The following is a 22,126-nucleotide window of genomic DNA, read 5'->3' as shown; positions in this document are numbered from 1 at the left end:
AGTGTAGGAATTATGTTACTGGACTAATAACCCAGGGTACAGCAGTGTAGGGGTTATGTTACTGGACTAATAATACAGGTACAGCAGTGTAGGGGATATGTTACTGGACTAATAATCCAGGTACAACAGTGTAGGGGATATGTTACTGGACTAATAATCCAGGTACAGCAGTGTAGGGGATCTGTTACTGGACTAATAATCCAGGGTACAACAGTGTAGGGGATATGTTAGTGGACTAATAATCCAGGAACATCAGTGTAGGGGATATGTTATTGGACTAATAATCCAGGGTACAGCAGTGTAGGGGTCATGTTACTGGACTAATAATCCAGGTACAGCAGTGTAGGGGTTATGTAACTGGACTAATAATCCAGGGTACAGCAGTGTAGGGATTATGTTACTGGACTAATAATCCAGGGTACAGCAGTGTAGGGGTTATGTTACTGGACTAATAATCCAGGGTACAGCAGTGTAGGGGATATGTTACTGGACTAATAATCCAGGATACAGCAGTGTAGGGGTTATGTTACTGGACTAATAATCCAGAGCACAGCAGTGTAGGGGTTATGTTACTGGACTAATAATCCAGGTACAGCAGTGTAGGGGTTATGTTACTGGACTAATAATCCAGGTACAGCAGTGTAGGGGTTATGTAACTGGACTAATAACCCAGGGTACAGCAGTGTAGGGGTCATGTTACTGGACTAATAATCCAGGGTACAGCAGTGTAGGGGATATGTTACTGGACTAATAATCCAGGGTACAGCAGTGTAGGGGATATGTTACTGGACTAAAAATCCAGGATACAGCTGTTTAGGGGATATGTTACTGGACTAAAAATCCAGGATACAGCAGTTTAGGGGATATGTTATTGGACTAATAATCCAGGGTACAGCAGTGTAGGGGTTATGTTACTGGACTAATAACCCAGGGTACAGCAGTGTAGGGGATATGTTACTGGACTAATAATCCAGGATACAGCAGTGTAGGGGATATGTTACTTGGCTAATAATCCAGGGTACAGCAGTGTCGGGGTTATGTTACTGGACTAATGATCCAAGGGACAATAGTTTAGTGCTTATGTCAGTACTGAGGGAGCGCCGGTCTTTACAAATGCAAGTACTCATATTTCACTCTCTCTCTCTGTCTCGCAGCTATTGGGGCACTGCTTTTCCCGGCAGTCAGCTTGCTTGCAGTGGGAGGAATCCTTTTCCTCATGACAAACATACAGGTAACCTCAGATTGCTGGTGTGACGGCACCGTGAGCATGCGCGCGGTCAGTTCCAGCCCTCGCTGATCCCGGAGTCACAACACTAGCGAATTCACCAACAATCTTTCTCGAAATTCCCAAAGGCTTTAACCCTTGGCTGCCCAATAATTCCCCTCTCCAGGTTTGCCAGTTGAAAGACGATGGCTCTATTTATAACCAGAACCATCATGAAATATGCAGCAAATACAACCCCTGTTAACTGGCCCACTGTTCACCCACAACGCAAGACAGACAAATACAGAGCTGGCGGGATTGGGGGGGGGGGGCGTTTAATAATAAAACTGAAGGTCAAAAGGTTGAGACTCTTTGCTTCCTGTGATGGTTCTTGAGTACGCGTTCATCGCAGCACATTGGCCAATTAAACTCCTTAGTTTGCAGCCTATAATCTTCTCTAGTTGTGAAACATGTAGAACATACAGTACAGAAGGAGGCCATTCGGCCCATCGAGTCTGCACCGACTCACTTAAGCCCTCACTTCCACCCTATCCCCGTAACCCAATAACCCCTGCTAACCTTTTTGGTCACTGAGGGCAATTTATCATGGCCAATCCACCTGACCAGCAGGGGCTGTTCAGCACAGGGCTAAATCGCTGGCTTTGAAAGCAGACCAAGGCAGGCCAGCAGCACGGTTCCATTCCCGCACCAGCCTCCCCGAGCAGGCGCCGGAATGTGGCGACTAGGGGCTTTTCACAGTAACTTCATTTGAAGCCTACTTGTGACAATAAGCGATTTTCATTTCATTCATTTCACCTGCACCTAAACCTGGGGCTGGTTTAGCTCACTGGGCTAAATTGCTGGCATTTAAAGCAGACCAATGCAGGCCAGCAGCACGGTTCAATTCCCGTCCCAGCCTTCCCGAACAGGCGCTGGAATGTGGCGACTAGGGGCTTTTCACAGTAACTTCATTGAAGCCTACTTGTGACAATAAGCGATTTTCATTTCATTTCATTTCATCTTTGGACTGTGGGAGGAAACCGGAGCACCCGGAGGAAACCCACGCACACACTGGGAGGATGTGCAGACTCCACACAGACAGTGACCCAAGCCGGAATCGAACCTGGGAGCCTGGCGCTGTGAAGCCACAGTGCTAACCACTGTGCTACCGTGCTGCCCGTATTGCTCACAGCTTTTCTTGGGAGATGCCCTTTGGCTTCACATCAAAATCTGCTTTTCAGTTTGGGGTCTATTTCCCGACCCCTGTCTGCAGAGAGAGTTGGTCGGTTTCTCCCCTGCTTGCACGGCCTGTCATGGTTCTCCTATGACATAGACTCTTCCAGGTCCCCTGCCAGGTCAGAAACACCGCCTTAGAACGGAGAGGGGAGAGGACAGCAGGCCTGCCAGCAGTCAAACCAGAAGCTCCGAAACGTTCCAGTGGGAATCCCAATGCCGCCTGTTACCGGGCTGGGCACAGCCTTTTGGGCCAATTCAAATCAATCCTTCCCAATTCAATCAAACCAGGTCGTCACTGACGTCAAACAATCTCGGAGTCATCAGAGCCGTTCCGCCTGCAATCGCCAATTTAAATCAAAACCGCCTTCTGGAACCTTCCGTTGAAATTAAAGGTACAGGCCTGAAAGTTACAGGCCCGTTAAACATCCATGGGTCCAAAACGTTGGGGGAAACAATAAAGGGAAGGGAAAATAAGGGAATAAACCCAGGAAATAAACAAGAGCAAACGGGAAGGACCCCGGCAATTTATTTAGGCCGCACGTCCTGCACATGCACAGTTCTCCGTGTTCAGGGGAAGGCGACAGCAGTCAAGAGCGAAACAAGGAAGTGAACTTGACACAGACTAACAATATAGCACAAATGATATCCTTTTAGACCTGTACAGCCTTCAACCAATTGCAAGCTCTTGTATCTAGTCCACCTTTTCATTAGGAACCGATAATTCGGTGACGGAAGATACATAATCAAGAACTTTCAGTAAATAATGTTCTCAACTTCCAATCGATTGTAATATTTAGATACTTTGTGCAGTTTTGGTCTTCAGAAGGCTTACGTTGAATGACAATGCAGTTCCTGCAAAGGTTCCCCAGGATGATTCCTCGATTCAAAGGGGCTTATACTCCTCAGAGTTTAGAAAGTTGAGAGGTGAGCACTGTCAGGGTCAGTACTGAGGGAGTGCCGCACTGTCAGAGGGTCAGTACTGAGGGAGTGCTGCACTGTCAGAGGGTCAGTACTGAGGGAGTGCTGCACTGTCAGAGGGTCAGTACTGAGGGAGTGCCACACAGTCAGAGGGTCAGTACTGAGGGAGTGCTGCACTGTCAGAGGGTCAGTACTGAGGGAGTGCCGCACTGTCAGAGGGTCAGTACTGAGGGAGTGCCGCACTGTCAGAGGGTCAGTACTGAGGGAGTGCCGCACTGTCAGAGGGTCAGTACTGAGGGAGTGCCGCACTGTCAGAGGGTCAGTGCTGAGGGAGTGCTGCACTGTCAGAGGGTCAGTACTGAGGGAGTGCTGCACTGTCAGAGGGTCAGTGCTGAGGGAGTGCCGCACTGTGGGAGGGTCAGTACTGAGGGAGTGCTGCCCTGTCAGAGAGACAGTACTGAGGGAGTGCTGCACTGTCAGGATTAGTACTGAGGGAGTGCTGCAGTGTCAAGAGGGTCAGTACTGAGGGAGTGCTGCACTGTCAGAGGGTCAGTACTGAGGGAGTGTAGCACTGTCAGATGGTCAGTACTGAGGGAGCGCTGCACTGTCATAGGGCCAGTACTGAGGGAGTGCTGCACTGTCAGAGGGTCAGTACTGAGGGAGTGCTGCACTGTCAGAGGGTCAGTACTGAGAGAGTGCTGCACTGTCAGAGGGTCAGTACTGAGGGAGTGCTGCACTGTCAGAGGGTCAGTACTGAGAGAGTGCTGCACTGTCAGAGGGTCAGTACTGAGGGAGTGCCGCACAGTCAGAGGGTCAGTACTGAGGGAGTGCTGCACTGTCTGAGGGTCAGTACTGAGGGAGAGCTGCACTGTCAGAGGGTCAGTACTGAGGGAGAGCTGCACTGTCAGAGGGTCAGTACTGAGGGAGAGCTGCACTGTCAGAGGGTCAGTACTGAGGGAGTGCCGCACTGTTAGAGGGTCAGTACCGAGAGAGTGCTGCACTGTCCGAGGTGCCATCTTCCCGATGAGATGTAAAATGGGTTGCGAGTTTCCCCGTCGTCCTGCGACTGAATCACTCGTTAGGTTTTGAATGACAGACTAGTTCGTCGGTTAGAGCGTTGCTCTGTGGGGAATGTTGCTGTGTGCACAGCTTTGGTATCTAATCAAGTAAACCATTGAATTGGAATGTTGGAGTTGGAGGAGGGTACAGAGTATGTAACCGTGAAAGATCACAGCGCCTGTCCCTGCCCGTGTGTGTCTGATGGTGCAGAGGGGGAGCGGGCATAGGAGTTGCTCAGTGCCCTCCCGGGTATCAAGTGAAATCAGACGCATGCGGCACTAGGCCGGGACTCGAGCCTGGGCCTTTTCTGCTGTCTGTGGCCCAGCGATCGATGGGGCTGCCTGGCAGCGTGGCTTTGAGTGCCCCTGATGGTTTTCCTTTGTTCCGGTTCCCCAGGTTGGAAACCTGTTCGGGACGAGGCGATCCACGGTGATCACGCTGTACAACGGTGCGTTCGATTCCTCGTCCGCCGTGTTCGTGCTGATCAAGGTGAGGGGTGCCGGCGGCCAGAACCGAGCCACAAGGACGAGGGGGCGGTGATTCTCGTTGCAGACTGGTGCTTGTTGAGACGGAGCCTCGGGGCGGTGGGGTGGAAGAGGCGGAGAGGGGCGGCTTGCTGGCTTAAAGCAGGGTCAGGACTACAGAGGGGAGGCTTGGTGAGGGAGCTGGATGGAGTGATGGCATTGGTGGGAGAGTCGGAAAGAGGTCTTGGGAAAGAGCGAGAGTGGGTGTGCGAGAGTGAGACTGCGCGGATTTGCTGGAGAGAGACACAGAGGAGAGTGAGGGAGAGAGTGAGTGTGACAGTGGAAGTAAAGATTGTTGGAGAGGATTTTTTAAACTCATTCTTTGGAATGTGGGGGTCACTGGTTCGGCCAGCATTTGTTGACCATCCCTAATTGCCGTTGAACTGACTGGCTTGCATTTCATTGCGGATGGATGGGGGGGGGGGGGGTGGGTGGCGATTACTGCATTGCCGTGTGTGTGTCTGGAGTCACATGCAGGCCAGACCGGGTAAAGCTGGCAGATTTCCCTCCCTGAAGGGCATTGGTGAACCAGATGGGTTTTTAACGACAATCGACAATGGTTTCATGCTCACCGTTCGACTTTTAATTCCAGATTTATTCATTCCAAATTTTTAAAATTGAATTCAAAGTACACCATCTGCCCTGACGGGACTCGAACCTGGGACCCCAGAGCGTTACCAGGGTCTGTGGATTATAAATGCAGTGAGAGTACCGCGACGCCACCGCCTCCCCACAATGATGATCACATCGATTGAGGGTAAAAGGGCCCAGAGGGCGGACAGAAGAGGAGGCATTGGGAAGCGATGCAGCCAGGAACGAGAGACATTGTGGATGTGAGGAGGGAGGGTTTTGAGAGACATTACGGAGAAGGTATTACGAGGGTTCTGGCTGAAGCCTGATGTCGTGAGAGAATAATGTTAAAATGTACCTCTTGTTTTATTCAACTCCTCTGCAACCCCCCCCCCTCCCCTCCTCTTTACGGTCTCGCTGTAGGTTTTATACGAGGTTGGATTGTCCTTGCGAAACATGTTCCTCGTCATTAGCTGCCTCAGCTCCGTCCACATCATACGGACATATCTGCTGCTGCCCCGGACACACATTCCATTCCCACTGCCAGAGGGGTACACCTACGGGTAAGGCAAAGTGAGGTACACGCTAATCGAGAGGTTCGGGTGGTTTATATATAGAATAACAGATACCCGGGAGTGAGTTACAGACTGGAATCTAATCGAGGGGTTCGGGGTGGTTTATATATAGAATAACAGATACCCGGGAGTGAGTTACAGACTGGAATCTAATCGAGGGGTTCGGAGTGGTTTATATATAGAATAACAGATACTCGGGAGTGAGTTACAGACTGGAATCTAATCGAGGGGTTCGGGGTGGATTATATATAGAATAACAGATACGCGGTGATGTGTTGGGTGTTCTGGATCACATACAGGTCACCAACACTTGAAATAGTGCAACACTATTTTATTGAATCATTAACTGTTTAAACATACTTGAACAGTGGGTTAATACGATACTAGCTTTAACTAACCTTTGCCTTGTCCTAACCAGTCGATGCACTCAGCACATGGTGAATGTCTGTGCTGCAGGCTGTGAGCTCTGTGCTCCTAGCTAGCTGCAGCTCGAATGAGCGGGAACTCTGATGCCCCCTGTCTTTATAGTGAGTGTGCTCTCACTGGTGATTGGCTGCGGTGTTGTGTGTGTTGATTGGTCCCACTGCGTGTCCATCAGTGTGTGTCTGCACCATGATATACTGGTGTATATTATGACATCCCCCCTTTTATAAAAAATGTACCTGCGTGGCAATAATTAGTGTGTGGTGAATGTTCCTGACTACGTGCGTGTGAAATATTTACAGGACTATGTACATGAAAACTAAGCTATTTACAAGGGAAGGTGCCTGGTGCAGAAAAACAGTGTGTCACCAGGATAACGAGATGAAAACTGTATACAAACCACTTGAACGATTAAACGAAAGAACAGAACAAATCAGAAAGTCCATAAGTCCACAAAGTTCACAAATTAACTCTCTGAGGTGGGCGACGAATTCTGGTCGACCGCCTCAAGGGTGGGTCGGGAGCCGCCGGCTGAGGAGCGGGCTGGACTGCGTCAGAGTGAGGAGGATGCAGAGTGACAGGGATCTCTGCATAGTCCAGGTCAGGGACAACAGGAGGGCGAGGCGACACTGGAGGATCATGTAGCGAGTGTGGAACGAGACGAAGGGCACGTCGATTGCGGCGCAGAATAGAGCCATCCGGTAGCCGAACCAGGAACGAGCGGGGGGCCACCTGCCGAAGAACCACAGCGTTTGCAAACCAGCCACCATCCGGAAGATGGACGTGGATGTTGTCATCTGGAGCGAGAGCAGGTTGATCAGCTGCACGGGAGTCATGAGCCGCCTTGTGCTGTGCACGAGACAGCTGCATCCGGCGAAGGACCGGAACGTGGTCGAGGTCTGGGACATGGATGGACGGCACCGTCGTCCTCAGGGTGCGACCCATGTGCAGCTGGGCTGGCGACAGGCCAGTGGACATCGGGGCGGAGCGATAGGCCAGCAAGGCGATGTAGAAATCGGACCCAGGATCGGCAGCCTTCCAGAGGAGCCGTTTGACTATGTGGACGCCCTTCTCCGCTTTGCCGTTGGATTGGGGGTACAGGGGACTGGGCGTCACATGCACAAAGTTGTATCTCCTGGCAAAGTTGGACCATTCCTGGCCTGCGAAGCAGGGGCCATTGTCCGACATCACAGTGAGTGGGATGCCGTGTCGAGCAAAGGTGTCCTTACAGGCACGGATGACTGCAGACGATGTGATGTTGTGTAAACGTACCACTTTCGGGTAGTTTGAAAAGTAGTCGACAATCACAACATAGTCCCTGCCCAGCGCGTGGAACAGGTCGATGCCGACCTTGGTCCAAGGGGATGTGACCAACTCATGGGGCTGTAGGGTCGCACGTGGTTGGACCGGCTGGAAGCGCTGACAAGTGGGGCAGTTGAGCACTGCTGGCTATGTCGTCATTGATGCCGGGCCAGTACACTGCCTCTCTGGCCCGTTGACGGTCCATAAGGGGTGCTGGGACCCTGCGAGGTGCATGCACCACAGGCGTAGCATTCTTTTTTGAGTAGGATCTTGTAAGTATATGGGAGCGTGCCCATACCTTCGAAGACGTCGCAGTGCTGGTCGATGATGGCGTTGAGTTGCGCCCTAAAGTCGGCGTCCTGGAAGGCAGACATATCATCAGGAGAGAGGGAGAGTGCACTCTCTGAACGAGGTTCAACAGCTTGCATGCCTGTGCGCCAAGCAGGGAGTCTTTCGAGGAGCCCACGATCTCGAAAGGAAGGATGGCTTTGCGTGACCTGTGCATCACTTCAAGTTGGCATGAGCCGCTAGCAGGAATGACGTTGCCATTATAATCCAACAACAAGCAGGCTGATGGAAGGATGGCTGGTTTGACACGAAGGCTTTGGAGGTCAGACCACGCAATGAGATTGGCGGAGGCACCAGTTTCCAGGCGGAATCACATTTGGGACCGGTTGACCGTCAGGGTGGCACACCACTCATCGTCTGGATCGATGCTGTATACCGACAGCGGCTGGTGTCTTTGCTTCGGGGACAGCCTGTTTCTCGTTACGACACTGACTCGAAAGGTCGCCTTCGGGTCCTCGGTGTGGGACGTCCACATCGGACTCGGTGACTGTGGGTTGAATTGCCCGGACATTCCTGCGAGGCTGGCTGAAGCGATGTGAATTGGCAGGCTGAGCTGCTCGGCAGCAGGCAGCATAGTGGCCAAGTCTGCCACATCGTAGGCATTATTGAGATTTTGCGGGGCATTGCCGCTTTAAATGGGCGGAGTTGCCACACGTCGTGACGTCAGCACGTTCGCTGTGCCACCGCGCATGCGCGGTGCGGTCGTGCGCCTGCGCATTACGTTCCTCCATGTCGCCGTCCCCTCGTTTGGTGCGTACAAGCGCGTGAGTCGGCGAAAAGCGCGCAAAATGGCCGCCCTCATCCAGGCTGAGGCCCTGGAGTTGCTCAATTGCTTGGACCCGCTCCGCCTCGTGGGGACCTTGCCGCGCCGTCTCAGCCGCTTGTATATGGGAATACCAACTCATGGTGTTTTCATGTAAGACACAGGTCTCGATGGCGGTCGCGAGGGTGAGCTGCTTTACCTTGAGGAGCTGCTGGCGTAGGGGGTCCGACTGAACACCGAAAACGATCGGGTCGCGTATCGTGGAGTCGGAGGTGGGCCCGTAGCTGCAAGACTGCGCAAGGATGCGGAGTTGCGTGAGAAAGGATTGGAAAGGTTCATCCTTACCCTGCAAACGCTGCTGGAACACATAGCGCTCGAAACTTTCATTCACCTCTACGCTGCAGTGACTGTCAAACTTGAGGAGAACCGTCTTGAACTTCGTTTTATCTTCATCATCCGCAAAGGTGAGAGAGTTGAAAATGTGGATGGCATGGCCTCCGGCCGTGGAGAGGAGGAGAGCGATCTTCCTGGTGTCCGAGGCGCCCTCCCTGTCTGTGGCTTCGAGGAAGAGCTAGAAGCGCTGTTTGAATATCTTCCAGTTGGCCCCTGGGTTGCCGGCGATGTGGAGCGGCAGCGGCGGGCAGATGTTGTCCATGTTGCAGGATAACGGAATTCTGGAGGAAGGCAGGTCACTTGCAGGTAGGTCTAAGAAGTGCTAATATCCCACCACCCCTGGTATCATGATGTGTTGGGTGTTCTGGATCACATACAGGTCACCAACACTTGAAGTAGTGCAACACTATTTTATTGAATCATTAACTGTTTAAACATACTCAGACTGTGGTTTAACGCGATACCAGCTTTAACTAAAGACCTTTGCCTTGTCCTAACCAGTCGATGCACTCAGCACTTGGTGAATATCTGTGTTGCAGACTGTGAGCTCTGTCCTACTAGGAAGCTGCTACTAGAATGAGCGGGAACTCTGATGCCCCCTGTCGTTATAGTGCGTGTGCTCTCACTGGTGATTGGCTGCGGTGTTGTGTGTGTTGATTGGTCCCACTGTGTGTCCATCAGTGTGTCTCTGCACCATGATATACTGGTGTATATTATGACACCCGGGAGTGAGTCACAGACTGGAATCTAATCGGGGGGTTCAGGGTGGTTTATACAAAGAATAACAGATACCCGGGAGTGAGTTACAGGCTGGAATCTAATCGAGGGGTTCAGGGTGGTTTATATATAGAATAACAGATACCCGGGAGTGAGTTACAGACTGGAATCTAATCGAGGGGTTCAGGGTGGTTTATATATAGAATAACAGATACCCGGGAGTGCGTTACAGACTGGAATATAATCGAGGGGTTCAGGGTGGTTTAGATATAGAATAACAGATACCCGGGAGTGAGTTCCAGACTGGAATCTAATAGAGGGGTTCGGGGTGGTTTATATATAGAATAATAGATACCCACGAGTGAGTTACAGACTGGAATCGAATCGAGGGGTTCAGGATAGTTTATAGAGAGAATAACAGATACCCGGGAGTGAGTTACAGGCTGGAATCTAATCGAGGGGTTCGGGGTGGTTTATATATAGAATAACAGATACCATTGAGTGATTTACAGACTGGAATCTAATCGAGGGGTTCAGGGTGGTTTATATATAGTATAACAGATACCCGGGAGAGAGTTACAGACTGGAATCTAATCGAGGGGTTCGGGTTGGTTTATATATAGAATAACAGATACCCGTGAGTGAGTTACAGACTGGAATCTAATCGAGGGGTTCAGGGTGGTTTATATATAGAATAACAGATACCCGGGAGTGAGTTACAGACTGGAATCTAATCGAGGGGTTCAGGGTGGTTTAGATATAGAATAACAGATACCCGGGAGTGAGTGACAGACTGGAATCTAATCGAGTTCGGGGTGGTTTATATATAGAATAACAGATACCCGGGAATGAGTTACAGACTGGAATCTAATCGAGGGGTTCGGGGTGATTTATATATAGAATAACAGATACCCGGGAGTGAGTTACAGACTGGAATCTAATCGAGGGGTTCGAGATGGTTTAAATATAGAATAACAGATACCCGGGAGTGAGTTACAGACTGGAATCTAATCGAGGGGTTCGGGGTGGTTTATATATAGAATAACAGATACCCGGGTGTGAGCTACAGACTGGAATCTAATCGAGGGGTTCGGGATGTTTTATATATAGAATAACATACCTGGGAGTGAGTTACAGACTGGAATCTAATCGAGGGGTTCGGTGTGATTTTTTTATAGAATAACAGATACCCGGGAGTGAGTTACTGACTGGAATCTAATCGAGGGGTTCCGGGTGGTTTATATATAGAATAACAGATACCCGGGAGTGAGTTACAGACTGGAATATAACCGAGGGGTTTGGGGTGGTTTATATGTAGAATAACAGATACCTGGGAGTGAGTTACAGACTGGAATCTAATCGAGGGGTTCGGGGTGGTTTATATATTGACTAACAGATACCCGGGAGTGAGTTACAGATTGGAATCTAATCGACGGGTTTGGGATGGTTTATATATAGAATAACAGATACCAGGGAGTGAGGTACAGACTGGCATCTAATCGAGGGGTGAGGGGTGGTTTATATATAGAATAACCAATACCCAGGAGTGAGTTACAGACTGGAATCTAATCGAGGGGTTCAGGATAGTTTATACATAGAATAACAGATATCCGGGAGTGAGTTACAGACTGGAATCTAATCGAGGGGTTCAGGGCGGTTTATATATAGAATAACAGATACCAGGGAGTGAAGTACAGACTGGCATCTAATCGAGGGGTTCAGGGTGGTTTATATATAGAATAACAGATACCCGGGAGTGAGTTACAGACTGGAATCTAATCGAGGGGTCGGGGTGGTTTATATATAGAATAACAGATACCCGGGTGTGAGCTACAGACTGGAATCTAATCGAGGGGTTCGGGGTGGTTTATATATAGAATAACAGATACCCGGGAGTGAGTTACTGACTGGAATCTAATCGAGGGGTTCAGGGTGGTTTATATATAGAATAACAGATACCCGGGAGTGAGTTACAGACTGGAATATAACCGAGGGTTTTGGGGTGGTTTATATGTAGAATAACAGATACCCGGGAGTGAGTTACAGACTGGAATCTAATCGAGGGGTTCGGGGTGGTTTATATATTGACTAACAAATACCCGGGAGTGAGTTACAGACTGGAATCTAATCGAGGGGTTCAGGATAGTTTATACATAGAATAACAGATACCCGGGAGTGAGGTACAGACTGGAATCTAATCGAGGGGTTCGGGGTGGTTTATATATAGAATAACAGATACCCGGGAGTGAGTTACAGACTGGAATCTAATCGAGAGGTTCAGGGTGGTTTATGTATAGAATAACAGATACCCGGGAGTGAGTTACAGACTGGAATCTAATCAAGGGGTTCGGGGTGGTTTATATATAGAATAACAGATACCCGGGAATGAGTTACAGACTGGAATCTAATCGAGGGGTTCAGGGTGGTTTATATATAGAATAACAGATACCCGGGAGTGAGTTACGGACTGGAATCTAATTGAGGGGTTCAGGCTGGTTTATATATAGAATAACAGATACCCGGGAGTGAGTTACAGACTGGAATCTAATCGAGGGGTTCAGGGTGGTTTATATATAGAATAACAGATACCCGGGAGTGAGTTACAGACTGGAATCTAATCGAGGGGTTTGAGATGGTTTAAATATAGAATAACAGATACCCGGGAGTGAGTTACAGACTGGAATCTAATCAAGGGGTTCGGGGTGGTTTATATATAGAATAACAGATACCCGGGAGTGAGTTACAGACTGGAATATAACCGAGGGTTTTGGGGTGGTTTATATGTAGAATAACAGATACCCGGGAGTGAGTTACAGACTGGAATCTAATCGAGGGGTTCGGGGTGGTTTATATATTGACTAACAGATACCCGGGAGTGAGTTACAGATTGGAATCTAATCGAGGGGTTTGGGATGGTTTATATATAGAATAACAGATACCCGGGAGTGAGTTACAGACTGGAATCTAATCGAGGGGTTCGGGGTGGTTTATATATAGAATAACAGGTACCCGGGAGTGAGTTACAGACTGGAATCTAATCGAGGGGTTCAGGGTGGTTTATATATAGAATAACAGATACCCGGGAGTGAGTTACAGACTGGAATCTAATCGAGGGGTTTGAGATGGTTTAAATATAGAATAACAGATACCCGGGAGTGAGTTACAGACTGGAATCTAATCAAGGGGTTCGGGGTGGTTTATATATAGAATAACAGATACCCGGGAGTGAGTTACAGACTGGAATATAACCGAGGGTTTTGGGGTGGTTTATATGTAGAATAACAGATACCCGGGAGTGAGTTACAGACTGGAATCTAATCGAGGGGTTCGGGGTGGTTTATATATTGACTAACAGATACCCGGGAGTGAGTTACAGATTGGAATCTAATCGAGGGGTTTGGGATGGTTTATATATAGAATAACAGATACCCGGGAGTGAGTTACAGACTGGAATCTAATCGAGGGGTTCGGGGTGGTTTATATATAGAATAACAGGTACCCGGGAGTGAGTTACAGACTGGAATCTAATCGAGGGGTTCCGGGTGGTTTATATATAGAATAACAGATACCCGGGAGTGAGTTACAGACTGGAATCTAATCGAGGGGCTCAGGATGGTTTATATATCGAATAACAGATACCCGGGAGTGAGTTCCAGACTGGAATCTAATCGAGGGGTTCGGGATGGTTTATATATAGAATAACAGATACCCCGGAGTGAGATACAGACTGGAATCTAATCGAGGGGTTCAGGATGGTTTATATATAGAATAACACATTCCCGGGAGTGAGTTACAGACTGGAATCTAATCGAGGGGTTCGGGGTGGTTTATATATAGAATAACACATACCCGGGAGTGAGTTACAGACTGGAATCTAATCGAGGGGTTCGGGGTGGTTGTGAATGTGCAAACTCCACACGGACTGTGACCCACGGCCGGGATCGAACCTGCGACCTCAGTGCCGTGAGGCAGCAGTGCTAACCAATGCGCTGCCCTAAAAGGCTATAATCATATAGAATTAGAGAGCACTCACTTACAGGTATTGTCGCTCAATTAATCTCCAGCAACTTGGCTGTGCAACATGTCTGTTGGAATCTTTAATTTGAAGGATCTTTACCTGCCATACTAGGCCAAGTTGGAGGATGCTTAGTTGATGAATCAAAGTCCTGGCGTACTACGACAAGTTGAAAGATCTGTAATATTAGATCTGTATTATTCGACTGTGTAAAGTTGAAGGAATTTTCTTATTTCTACTATTCGGTTACCAGTAGCACTTTGCGAATACTGGGACTCAGCAGAAATCTGCAGTTAAAACTTCTCAGGCGCCAAAAGGAATTATTTTATTTTGTCTTCTATTGATAACAAGTTGAAAGTCATTTAAATGGCAATTCGTAGACAATTTGAAGCTTTCAGAGAATCACACACCTGGGGCGAGATTCTCCGATCCCCCGCCGGGTCGGAGAATCGCCGGGGGCTGCCGTGAATCCTGCCCCCGCCGGTTGCCGAATTCTCCGGTACTAGAGATTCGGCGGGGGCGGGAATCGCGCCGGTTGGATGGCCCCCCCCAGCGATTCTTTGGCCCGGATGGGCCGCAGTCCCTCTGCTAGAATGCCTGTCCCGCCGGCGTGGATTAAACCACCTCTCTTACCGGCGGGACAAGGCGGCGCTGGCGGGGTCCTGGGGGGGTGCGGGGGGCGATCTGGCCCCGGGGGGTGCCCCCACGGTGGCCTGGCCCACGATCAGGGCCCACCGATCCGCAGGCGGGCCTGTGCCGTGGGGGCACTCTTTTCCTTCCGCCTTCGCCACGGTCTCCACCATGGCGGAGGCGGAAGAGACCCCCTCCACAGCGCCTGCGCAGGGATGCTGTGAGCGGCCGCTGACGCTCCCGTGCATGCGCCGGCCGATAATGTCATTTCCGCGCCAGCTGGCGGGGCACCAAAGGCCTTTCCCGCCAGCTGGAGGGGCGGAAATCAGTCCGGCGCGGGCCTAGCCCCTCAAGGTTAGGGCTCGGCCGGTCAAGGGGCGGAGGATTATGCACCTTTGGGGCGGCGCGATACCCGACTGATTTGCGCCGTTTTTGGCGCCGATCGGCGGACATCGCGCTGATTGAGGAGAATTTCACCCATTATCTTTTTGCTTAGGCAGACAGCTCGAAAGTAACTTTTAAAAGGTCAAAGTCTGGAAATGAAACATGAAGAGAGAGAGAGATAATCTTCAGCTAAACTCAAACTCAAAGTACTAAACAGACAGACTAACACTCTGACAGACTACATCACTGACACAGACTAACACCCCGAAAAAGAACTAAAATGGCGGGCGGAAACTTTTCAGTTATACACTTTCATATCTGTCTTAAGTCATCTAATCACACCCCAATATAATCCGAATTGCTTTGGGTTAGACTCAAACACATTTGATTTGATGGCAAGCCGTCCATCTTCAATGTGCAACATCAGCTTTTAATTGTTTCATGTCTGCATGTTATGGAATGTGATATTCTGCTAATCTTTACCAGCAATAAACTGGTTTTAAGATAGCTTGGCTAATGTAACAATGGAGACTTCATATCGAGAAAGATGGAGTAAAATATGTATTTGATTCAATGCTCTACAAGCTGCACTGGACTCCTGCCACCTCGTTGCCATAGAACTCAGCCCTTGTCCTTGACTATTAACGCAAGCAGTGTCAAATCATCTTGCAACGGTGCTGTTTTAATCTATGATGGAATTTTATGCTGTTTCATGTATCTATTGAAGACCTGAATTTATGGGTGCTGAAATTCTAATTTTTAAATGAGTATTTAAAACTGGGGCTTAATATTTATGCTTAAACAGCTTTCTTTTACCTATACTAGTTGTATTCGAAATTCCTGGCTTCTACAATGTCCCAGCCCAAAATAATTATAAATCTTTGATCATTTTTTTTGCCTTTGTAACAATTGGAATTTCTATTTCACGAGGGAATGGTCATCTTTTTTTTGGGCAGGATGCAATGTGAGGGGCTTGATATGCTGTCAGGCACTCCTGAGGAGGAGGAGGAGGCTACGAACCAGACGGAGCCTCTACAGGAGGAGCGTTGGACGAATGGGCAGAAGGGCCTGAGTGGCGACGAGGCTGAAGGGGCGAGTGATGACGCAAGCCCCCAGGTCAAAGTGCCAAAAGGTGAGCACCACCCCTCTTCCCCTTCGTTGTCCCCTTCTGCTCCTCTTCTCCCCCTATTTCCACTCCTCCCCCTATTTCCACTCCTCCCTCCCCCGCAACGCAATAACATCCCGGCCTTTTCTCCAGCGTCCTCCCTCCACCAGACATTCTGACACCTAAACCAGTAATGGGGTCCATGAATACCTATGAGGTGTGATGCCAGGTATGTTGTCTGGACTGCCCACCAACTCGCGCTTCACATCCCAACAAGCAGCAATACTGACGGCGCTCAACCGGCCCGTTCTTTCACTACTCACAGCATGGTGACCAGCGTTAGATGTGATTCCCGGATAGGGCAGCACTTGCTGAGCAATTCCGAGCGCGCTGTGAAATTGCACTGACAGTCAATTTCAGATTCTCTGTCTGACTCACTTACATTGCCTGCTCACTCACGCTCGCTCAAAGCTCCCTACGTTCTTCTGCAGGTCCCTGTCCTCTGCAAACAGAAAGAATATGTCCAGGCTCTGCCCCGTTCTCAATCAACCAAAAGCTCAGGGGATAGCTGCTCCTTTGCTTGGTAATACCCTTCACAGCAATGCCTCGACCAATCAGAAACCACCTGCCAACCAACCGATCAGCACCCTATTTCTGTCTCGTGCAGTGCAGAGAGTGAGAGAGAGATTTGGTATCCTTGCCTTTGCCCTGATGAGTCCAAGGCACAAAGTTTCAACAACCTTGCCCAGCGATTCTCGAGGGGAAACTATTTCCAGTGGAGGGAGAATTTGTAACTGGAGGGGCAAAGATTAAACTAAAATCGGAAGTGAGGGACTCCAGGGTTGGCGGGGCAAGTAGAATTGAGGATGATTACCTCAGATCAGTTATTATCTCATTGAATGGCGGAGCAGACTCAATGGGCCGAATGTCCTCCTTCTCCTACTTCTGTTCTCTGAAATTTTTCAGTGGGAGTCGCCGAATTCCCCCTCTATTGCTCCGTCAACCCTGGCTCCGTTTAACTTTGCCTTTTCACCTCGCTTCTCTCCCCCCCCCCTCTCGCCGCAGACTCGGAGGAAAAGAGCAAGGAGGAGATACCCTCCTTCAGGAGTTGCTTTCTCTCGACGCTCTTCTTCACCCACCTCCTGTGGCTGTCCGTCATGCAGCTCCGCCACTACCTGTTCATCGGCACCCTCAACCCCATGCTCAGCCTGCTGGCTGAAAATGACGCCGCAACAGGTAAGGGTTACTGGGTGGAGTAAGGGGGGGGGGCGGCGAGGCGAGAGCGAGCAGGGGCGGGGGGCAGGGCGGTGGAAGAGAGAGAGAAGGAGGGGGGTGGGAGGGAAGGCGAGGCGGACGGTGCAGATGGGCGACTGGAGAGAAAGGGAATGGGGAGGGACAGAGATGAGGAAGGTGGAGAGAGAGGTGAGGACCGAGAGGAGACGAACACAGACGGAGAGGAGAGTGAGTGGGAAAGAGTGTGACGTACGGAGAAAAAAGGAGGTGACGGAGGGGACGTCGAGGGAGTGGTTGGTGAATTATATTTAGACTCCTAAACCCGACAACTCTCCCTATCTCTGTAACCTCCTCCAGCCCCTCCAACCCTCCCTATCCCTGTAACCTCTTCCAGCCCCTACAACTCTCCCTATCTCTGTAACCTTCTCCAGCCTCTACAACCCTCCCTATCTCTGTAACCTCCTCCAGCCCCTCCAACTCTCCCTATCTCTGTAACCTCCACCAGCCCCTACAACCCTCCCTATCTCTGTAACCTCTTCCAGCCCCTCCAACTCTCCCTATCTCTGTAACCTCCTCCAGCCCCTACACCCCTCCCTATCTCTGTAACCTCCTCCAGCCCCTACAACCCTCCCGATCTCTGTAACCTCCTCCAGCCCCTGCAACTCTCCCTATCTCTGTAACCTCCAGCCCCTACACCCCTCCCTATCTCTGTAACCTCCTCCAGCCCCTACAACTCTCCCTATCTCTGTAACCTCCTCCAGCCCCTTCAACTCTCCCTATCTCTATCCTCCTCCAGCCCCGACAACTCTCCCTACCTCTGTAACCTCCTCCAGCCCCTACACCCCTCCTCATCTCTGTAACCTCCTCCAGCCCCCTACAACCCTCACCATCTCTGTAACCTCCTCCAGCCCCTACAACCCTCCCTATCTCTGAAACTCCTCCAGTCCCTACAACCTCCCTATCTCTGTAACCTCCTCCAGTCCCTACAACCCTCCCTATCTCTGTAACCTCCTCCAGTCCCTACAACCTCCCTATCTCTGTAACCTCCTCCGGCCCCCTACAACCCTCCCTATCTCTGTAACCTCCTCCAGCCCCTTCAACCATCCCTATCTCTGTAACCACCTCCAGCCCCTACAACCCTCCCTATCTCTGTAACCTCCTCCAGCCCCTTCAACCCTCCCTATCTCTGTAACCTCCTCCAGCCCCTTCAACCATCCCTATCTCTGTAACCACCTCCAGCCCCTACAACACTCCCTATCTCTGTAACCTCATCCAGCCCCCACAACCCTCCCTATCTCTGTAACCTCCTCCAGCCCCGACAACCCTCCCTATCTCTGTAACCTCGTCCAGCCCCTACAACCCTCCCTATCTCTATCCTCCTCCAGCCCCTTCAACCCTCCCTATCTCTGTAACCTCCTCCAGCCCCCACAACCCTCTCTATCTCTGTAACCTCCTCCAGCCCCGACAACCCTCCCTATCTCTGTAACCTCCTCCAGCCCCTACAACCCTCCCTATCTCTATCCTCCTCCAGCCCCTTCAACCCTCCCTATCTCTGTAACCTCCTCCAGCCCCTACAACCCTCCCTATCTCTGAAACTCCTCCAGTCCCTACAACCTCCCTATCTCTGTAACCTCCTCCAGTCCCTACAACCCTCCCTATCTCTGTAACCTCCTCCAGTCCCTACAACCTCCCTATCTCTGTAACCTCCTCCAGCCCCCTACAACCCTCCCTATCTCTGTAACCTCCTCCAGCCCCTTCAACCCTCCCTATCTCTGTAACCTCCTCCAGCCCCTTCAACCATCCCTATCTCTGTAACCGCCTCCAGCCCCTACAACACTCCCTATCTCTGTAACCTCATCCAGCCCCCACAACCCTCCCTATCTCTGTAACCTCCTCCAGCCCCGACAACCCTCCCTATCTCTGTAACCTCGTCCAGCCCCTACAACCCTCCCTATCTCTATCCTCCTCCAGCCCCTTCAACCCTCCCTATCTCTGTAACCTCCTCCAGCCCCCACAACCCTCTCTATCTCTGTAACCTCCTCCAGCCCCGACAACCCTCCCTATCTCTGTAACCTCCTCCAGCCCCTACAACCCTCCCAATCTCTATCCTCCTCCAGCCCCTTCAACCCTCCCTATCTCTGTAACCTCCTCCAGTCCCTACAACCCTCCCTATCTCTGTAACCTCCTCCAGCCCCTTCAACCCTCCCTATCTCTGTAACCTCCTCCAGCCCCTTCAACCCTCCCTATCTCTGTAACCTCCTCCAGTCCCTACAACCCTCCCTATCTCTGTAACCTCCTCCAGCCCCTTCAACCCTCCCTATCTCTGTAACCTCCTCCAGCCCCTTCAACCCTCCCTATCTCTGTAACCTCCTCCAGCCCCTTCAACCCTCCCTATCTCTGTAACCTCCTCCAGCCCCGACAACTCTCTCTGTCTCTGTAACCTACTCCAGCCCCTACAACCATCCCTATCTCTGTAACCTCCTCCAGCCCCTACAACCCTCCCTATCTCTGTAACCTCCTCCAGCCCCTTCAACCATCCCTATCACTGTAACCTCCTCCAGCCCCTACAACCCTCCCTATCTCTGTAACCTCCTCCAGCCCCTTCAACCATCCCTATCTCTGTAACCTCCTCCAGCCCCTACAACCCTCCCTATCTCTGTAACCTCCTCCAGCCCCTACAACCCTCCCTATCTCTGTAACCTCCTCCAGCCCCTACAACCCTCCCTATCTCTGTAACCTCCTCCAGCCCCTTCAACCATCCCTATCACTGTAACCTACTCCAGCCCCTACAACCCTCCCTATCTCTGTAACCTCCTCCAGCCCCTTCAACCATCCCTATCTCTGTAACCTCCTCCGGCCCCTACAACCCTCCCTATCTCTGTAACCTCCTCCAGCCCCTTCAACCCTCCTCCAGCCCCGACAACTCTCTCTGTCTCTGTAACCTCCTCAAGCCCCTACAACCCTCCCTATCTCTGTAACCTCCTCCAGCCCCTACACCCCTCCCTATCTCTGTAACCTCCTCCAGCCCCCACAACCCTCCCTATCACTGTAACCTACTCCAGCCCCTACAACCCTCCCTATCTCTGTAACCTCCTCCAGCCCCAACAGCCCTCCCTATCTCTGTAACCTCCTCCAGTCCCTACAACCCTCACCATCTCTGTAACCTCCTCCAGCCCCTACAACCCTCCCTATCTCTGTAACCTCCTCCAGTCCCTACAACCTCCCTATCTCTGTAACCTCCTCCAGTCCCTACAACCTCCCTATCTCTGTAACCTCCTCCAGCCCCCTACAACCCTCCCTATCTCTGTAACCTCCTCCAGCCCCTTCAACCATCCCTATCTCTGTAACCACCTCCAGCCCCTACAACCCTCCCTATCTCTGTAACCTCCTCCAGCCCCTTCAACCCTCCCTATCTCTGTAACCTCCTCCAGCCCCTTCAACCATCCCTATCTCTGTAACCACCTCCAGCCCCTACAACACTCCCTATCTCTGTAACCTCCTCCAGCCCCCACAACCCTCCCTATCTCTGTAACCTCCTCCAGCCCCGACAACCCTCCCTATCTCTGTAACCTCGCCCAGCCCCTACAACCCTCCCTATCTCTATCCTCCTCCACCCCTTCAACCCTCCCTATCTCTGTAACCTCCTCCTCCTCCAGCCCCCACAACCCTCCCTATCTCTGTAACCTCCTCCAGCCCCGACAACCCTCCCTATCTCTGTAACCTCCTCCAACCCCTACAACCCTCCCTATCTCTATCCTCCTCCAGCCCCTTCAACCCTCCCTATCTCTGTAACCTCCTCCAGTCCCGACAACCCTCCCTATCTCTGTAACCTCCTCCAGCCCCTACAACCCTCCCTGTCTCTGTAACCTCCTCCAGCCCCTACAACCCTCCCTAGCTCTGTAACCTCCTCCAGCCCCTACAACCCTCCCCATCTCTGTAACCTCCTCCAGTCCCTACAACCCTCCCTATCTCTGTAACCTCCTCCAGTCCCTACAACCCTCCCTATCTCTGTTACCTCCTCCAGCCCCTTCAACCCTCCCTATCTCTGTAACCTCCTCCAGCCCCTTCAACCATCCCTACCTCTGTAACCTCCTCCAGCCCCTACAACCCTCCCTATCTCTGTAACCTCCTCGAGCCCCGACAACTCTCTCTGTCTCTGTAACCTCCTCCAGCCCCTACAACCCTCCCTATCTCTGTAACCTCCTCCAGCCCCTACAACCCGCCCTATCTCTGTAACCTCCTCCAGCCCCTACAACCCTCCCTATCTCTGTAACCTCCTCCAGCCCCTTCAACCCTCCCTATCTCTGTAACCTCCTCCAGCCCCTACAACCCTCCCTATCTCTGTAACCTCCTCCAGCCCCTTCAACCATCCCTATCTCTGTAACCTCCTCCAGCCCCTACAACCCTCCCTATCTCTGTAACCTCCTCCAGCCCCTTCAACCATCCCTATCTCTGTAACCTCCTCCGGCCCCTACAACCCTCCCTATCCCTGTAACCTCCTCAAGCTCCTACAACCCTCCCTATCTCTGTAACCTCCTCCAGTCCCGACAACACTCCCTATCTCTGTAACCTCCTCCAACCCCTACAACCCTCCCTATCTCTGTAACCTCCTCAAGCCCCTGCAACCAATCCTCACTGAGTTGTGACATTCTAAACTCCATGTATTGTATTTCAGGGACTCGTCCCAATTAATGTTTCAGGGAAAAGTCACGGAATAAATGAGCAAA

The 22,126-nt window shown here is 51.0% G+C and overlaps 1 protein-coding gene across 1 annotated transcript in view; it reads left to right on the top strand.

Moving 5' to 3' along the window:
- Positions 1-22,126, top strand: part of LOC140411271 (equilibrative nucleobase transporter 1-like) — a 95,650-nt gene that overhangs the window by 56,588 nt on the left and 16,936 nt on the right. Inside the window, exons 5-9 of the mRNA XM_072500393.1 lie at positions 1,155-1,231; positions 4,814-4,906; positions 5,935-6,074; positions 16,018-16,193; positions 17,232-17,402. Of these exons, the coding sequence (XP_072356494.1) occupies positions 1,155-1,231; positions 4,814-4,906; positions 5,935-6,074; positions 16,018-16,193; positions 17,232-17,402 (657 nt within the window). The remainder of the gene's footprint in view (positions 1-1,154; positions 1,232-4,813; positions 4,907-5,934; positions 6,075-16,017; positions 16,194-17,231; positions 17,403-22,126) is intronic.

This window comes from Scyliorhinus torazame, chromosome 4 (assembly GCF_047496885.1).
Source record: "Scyliorhinus torazame isolate Kashiwa2021f chromosome 4, sScyTor2.1, whole genome shotgun sequence".
In the NCBI taxonomy this organism is placed as follows: domain Eukaryota; kingdom Metazoa; phylum Chordata; class Chondrichthyes; order Carcharhiniformes; family Scyliorhinidae; genus Scyliorhinus; species Scyliorhinus torazame.
The sequence above is the reverse complement of the archived record's forward strand: the minus strand, read 5'-3'. Positions and strand labels throughout refer to the sequence as shown.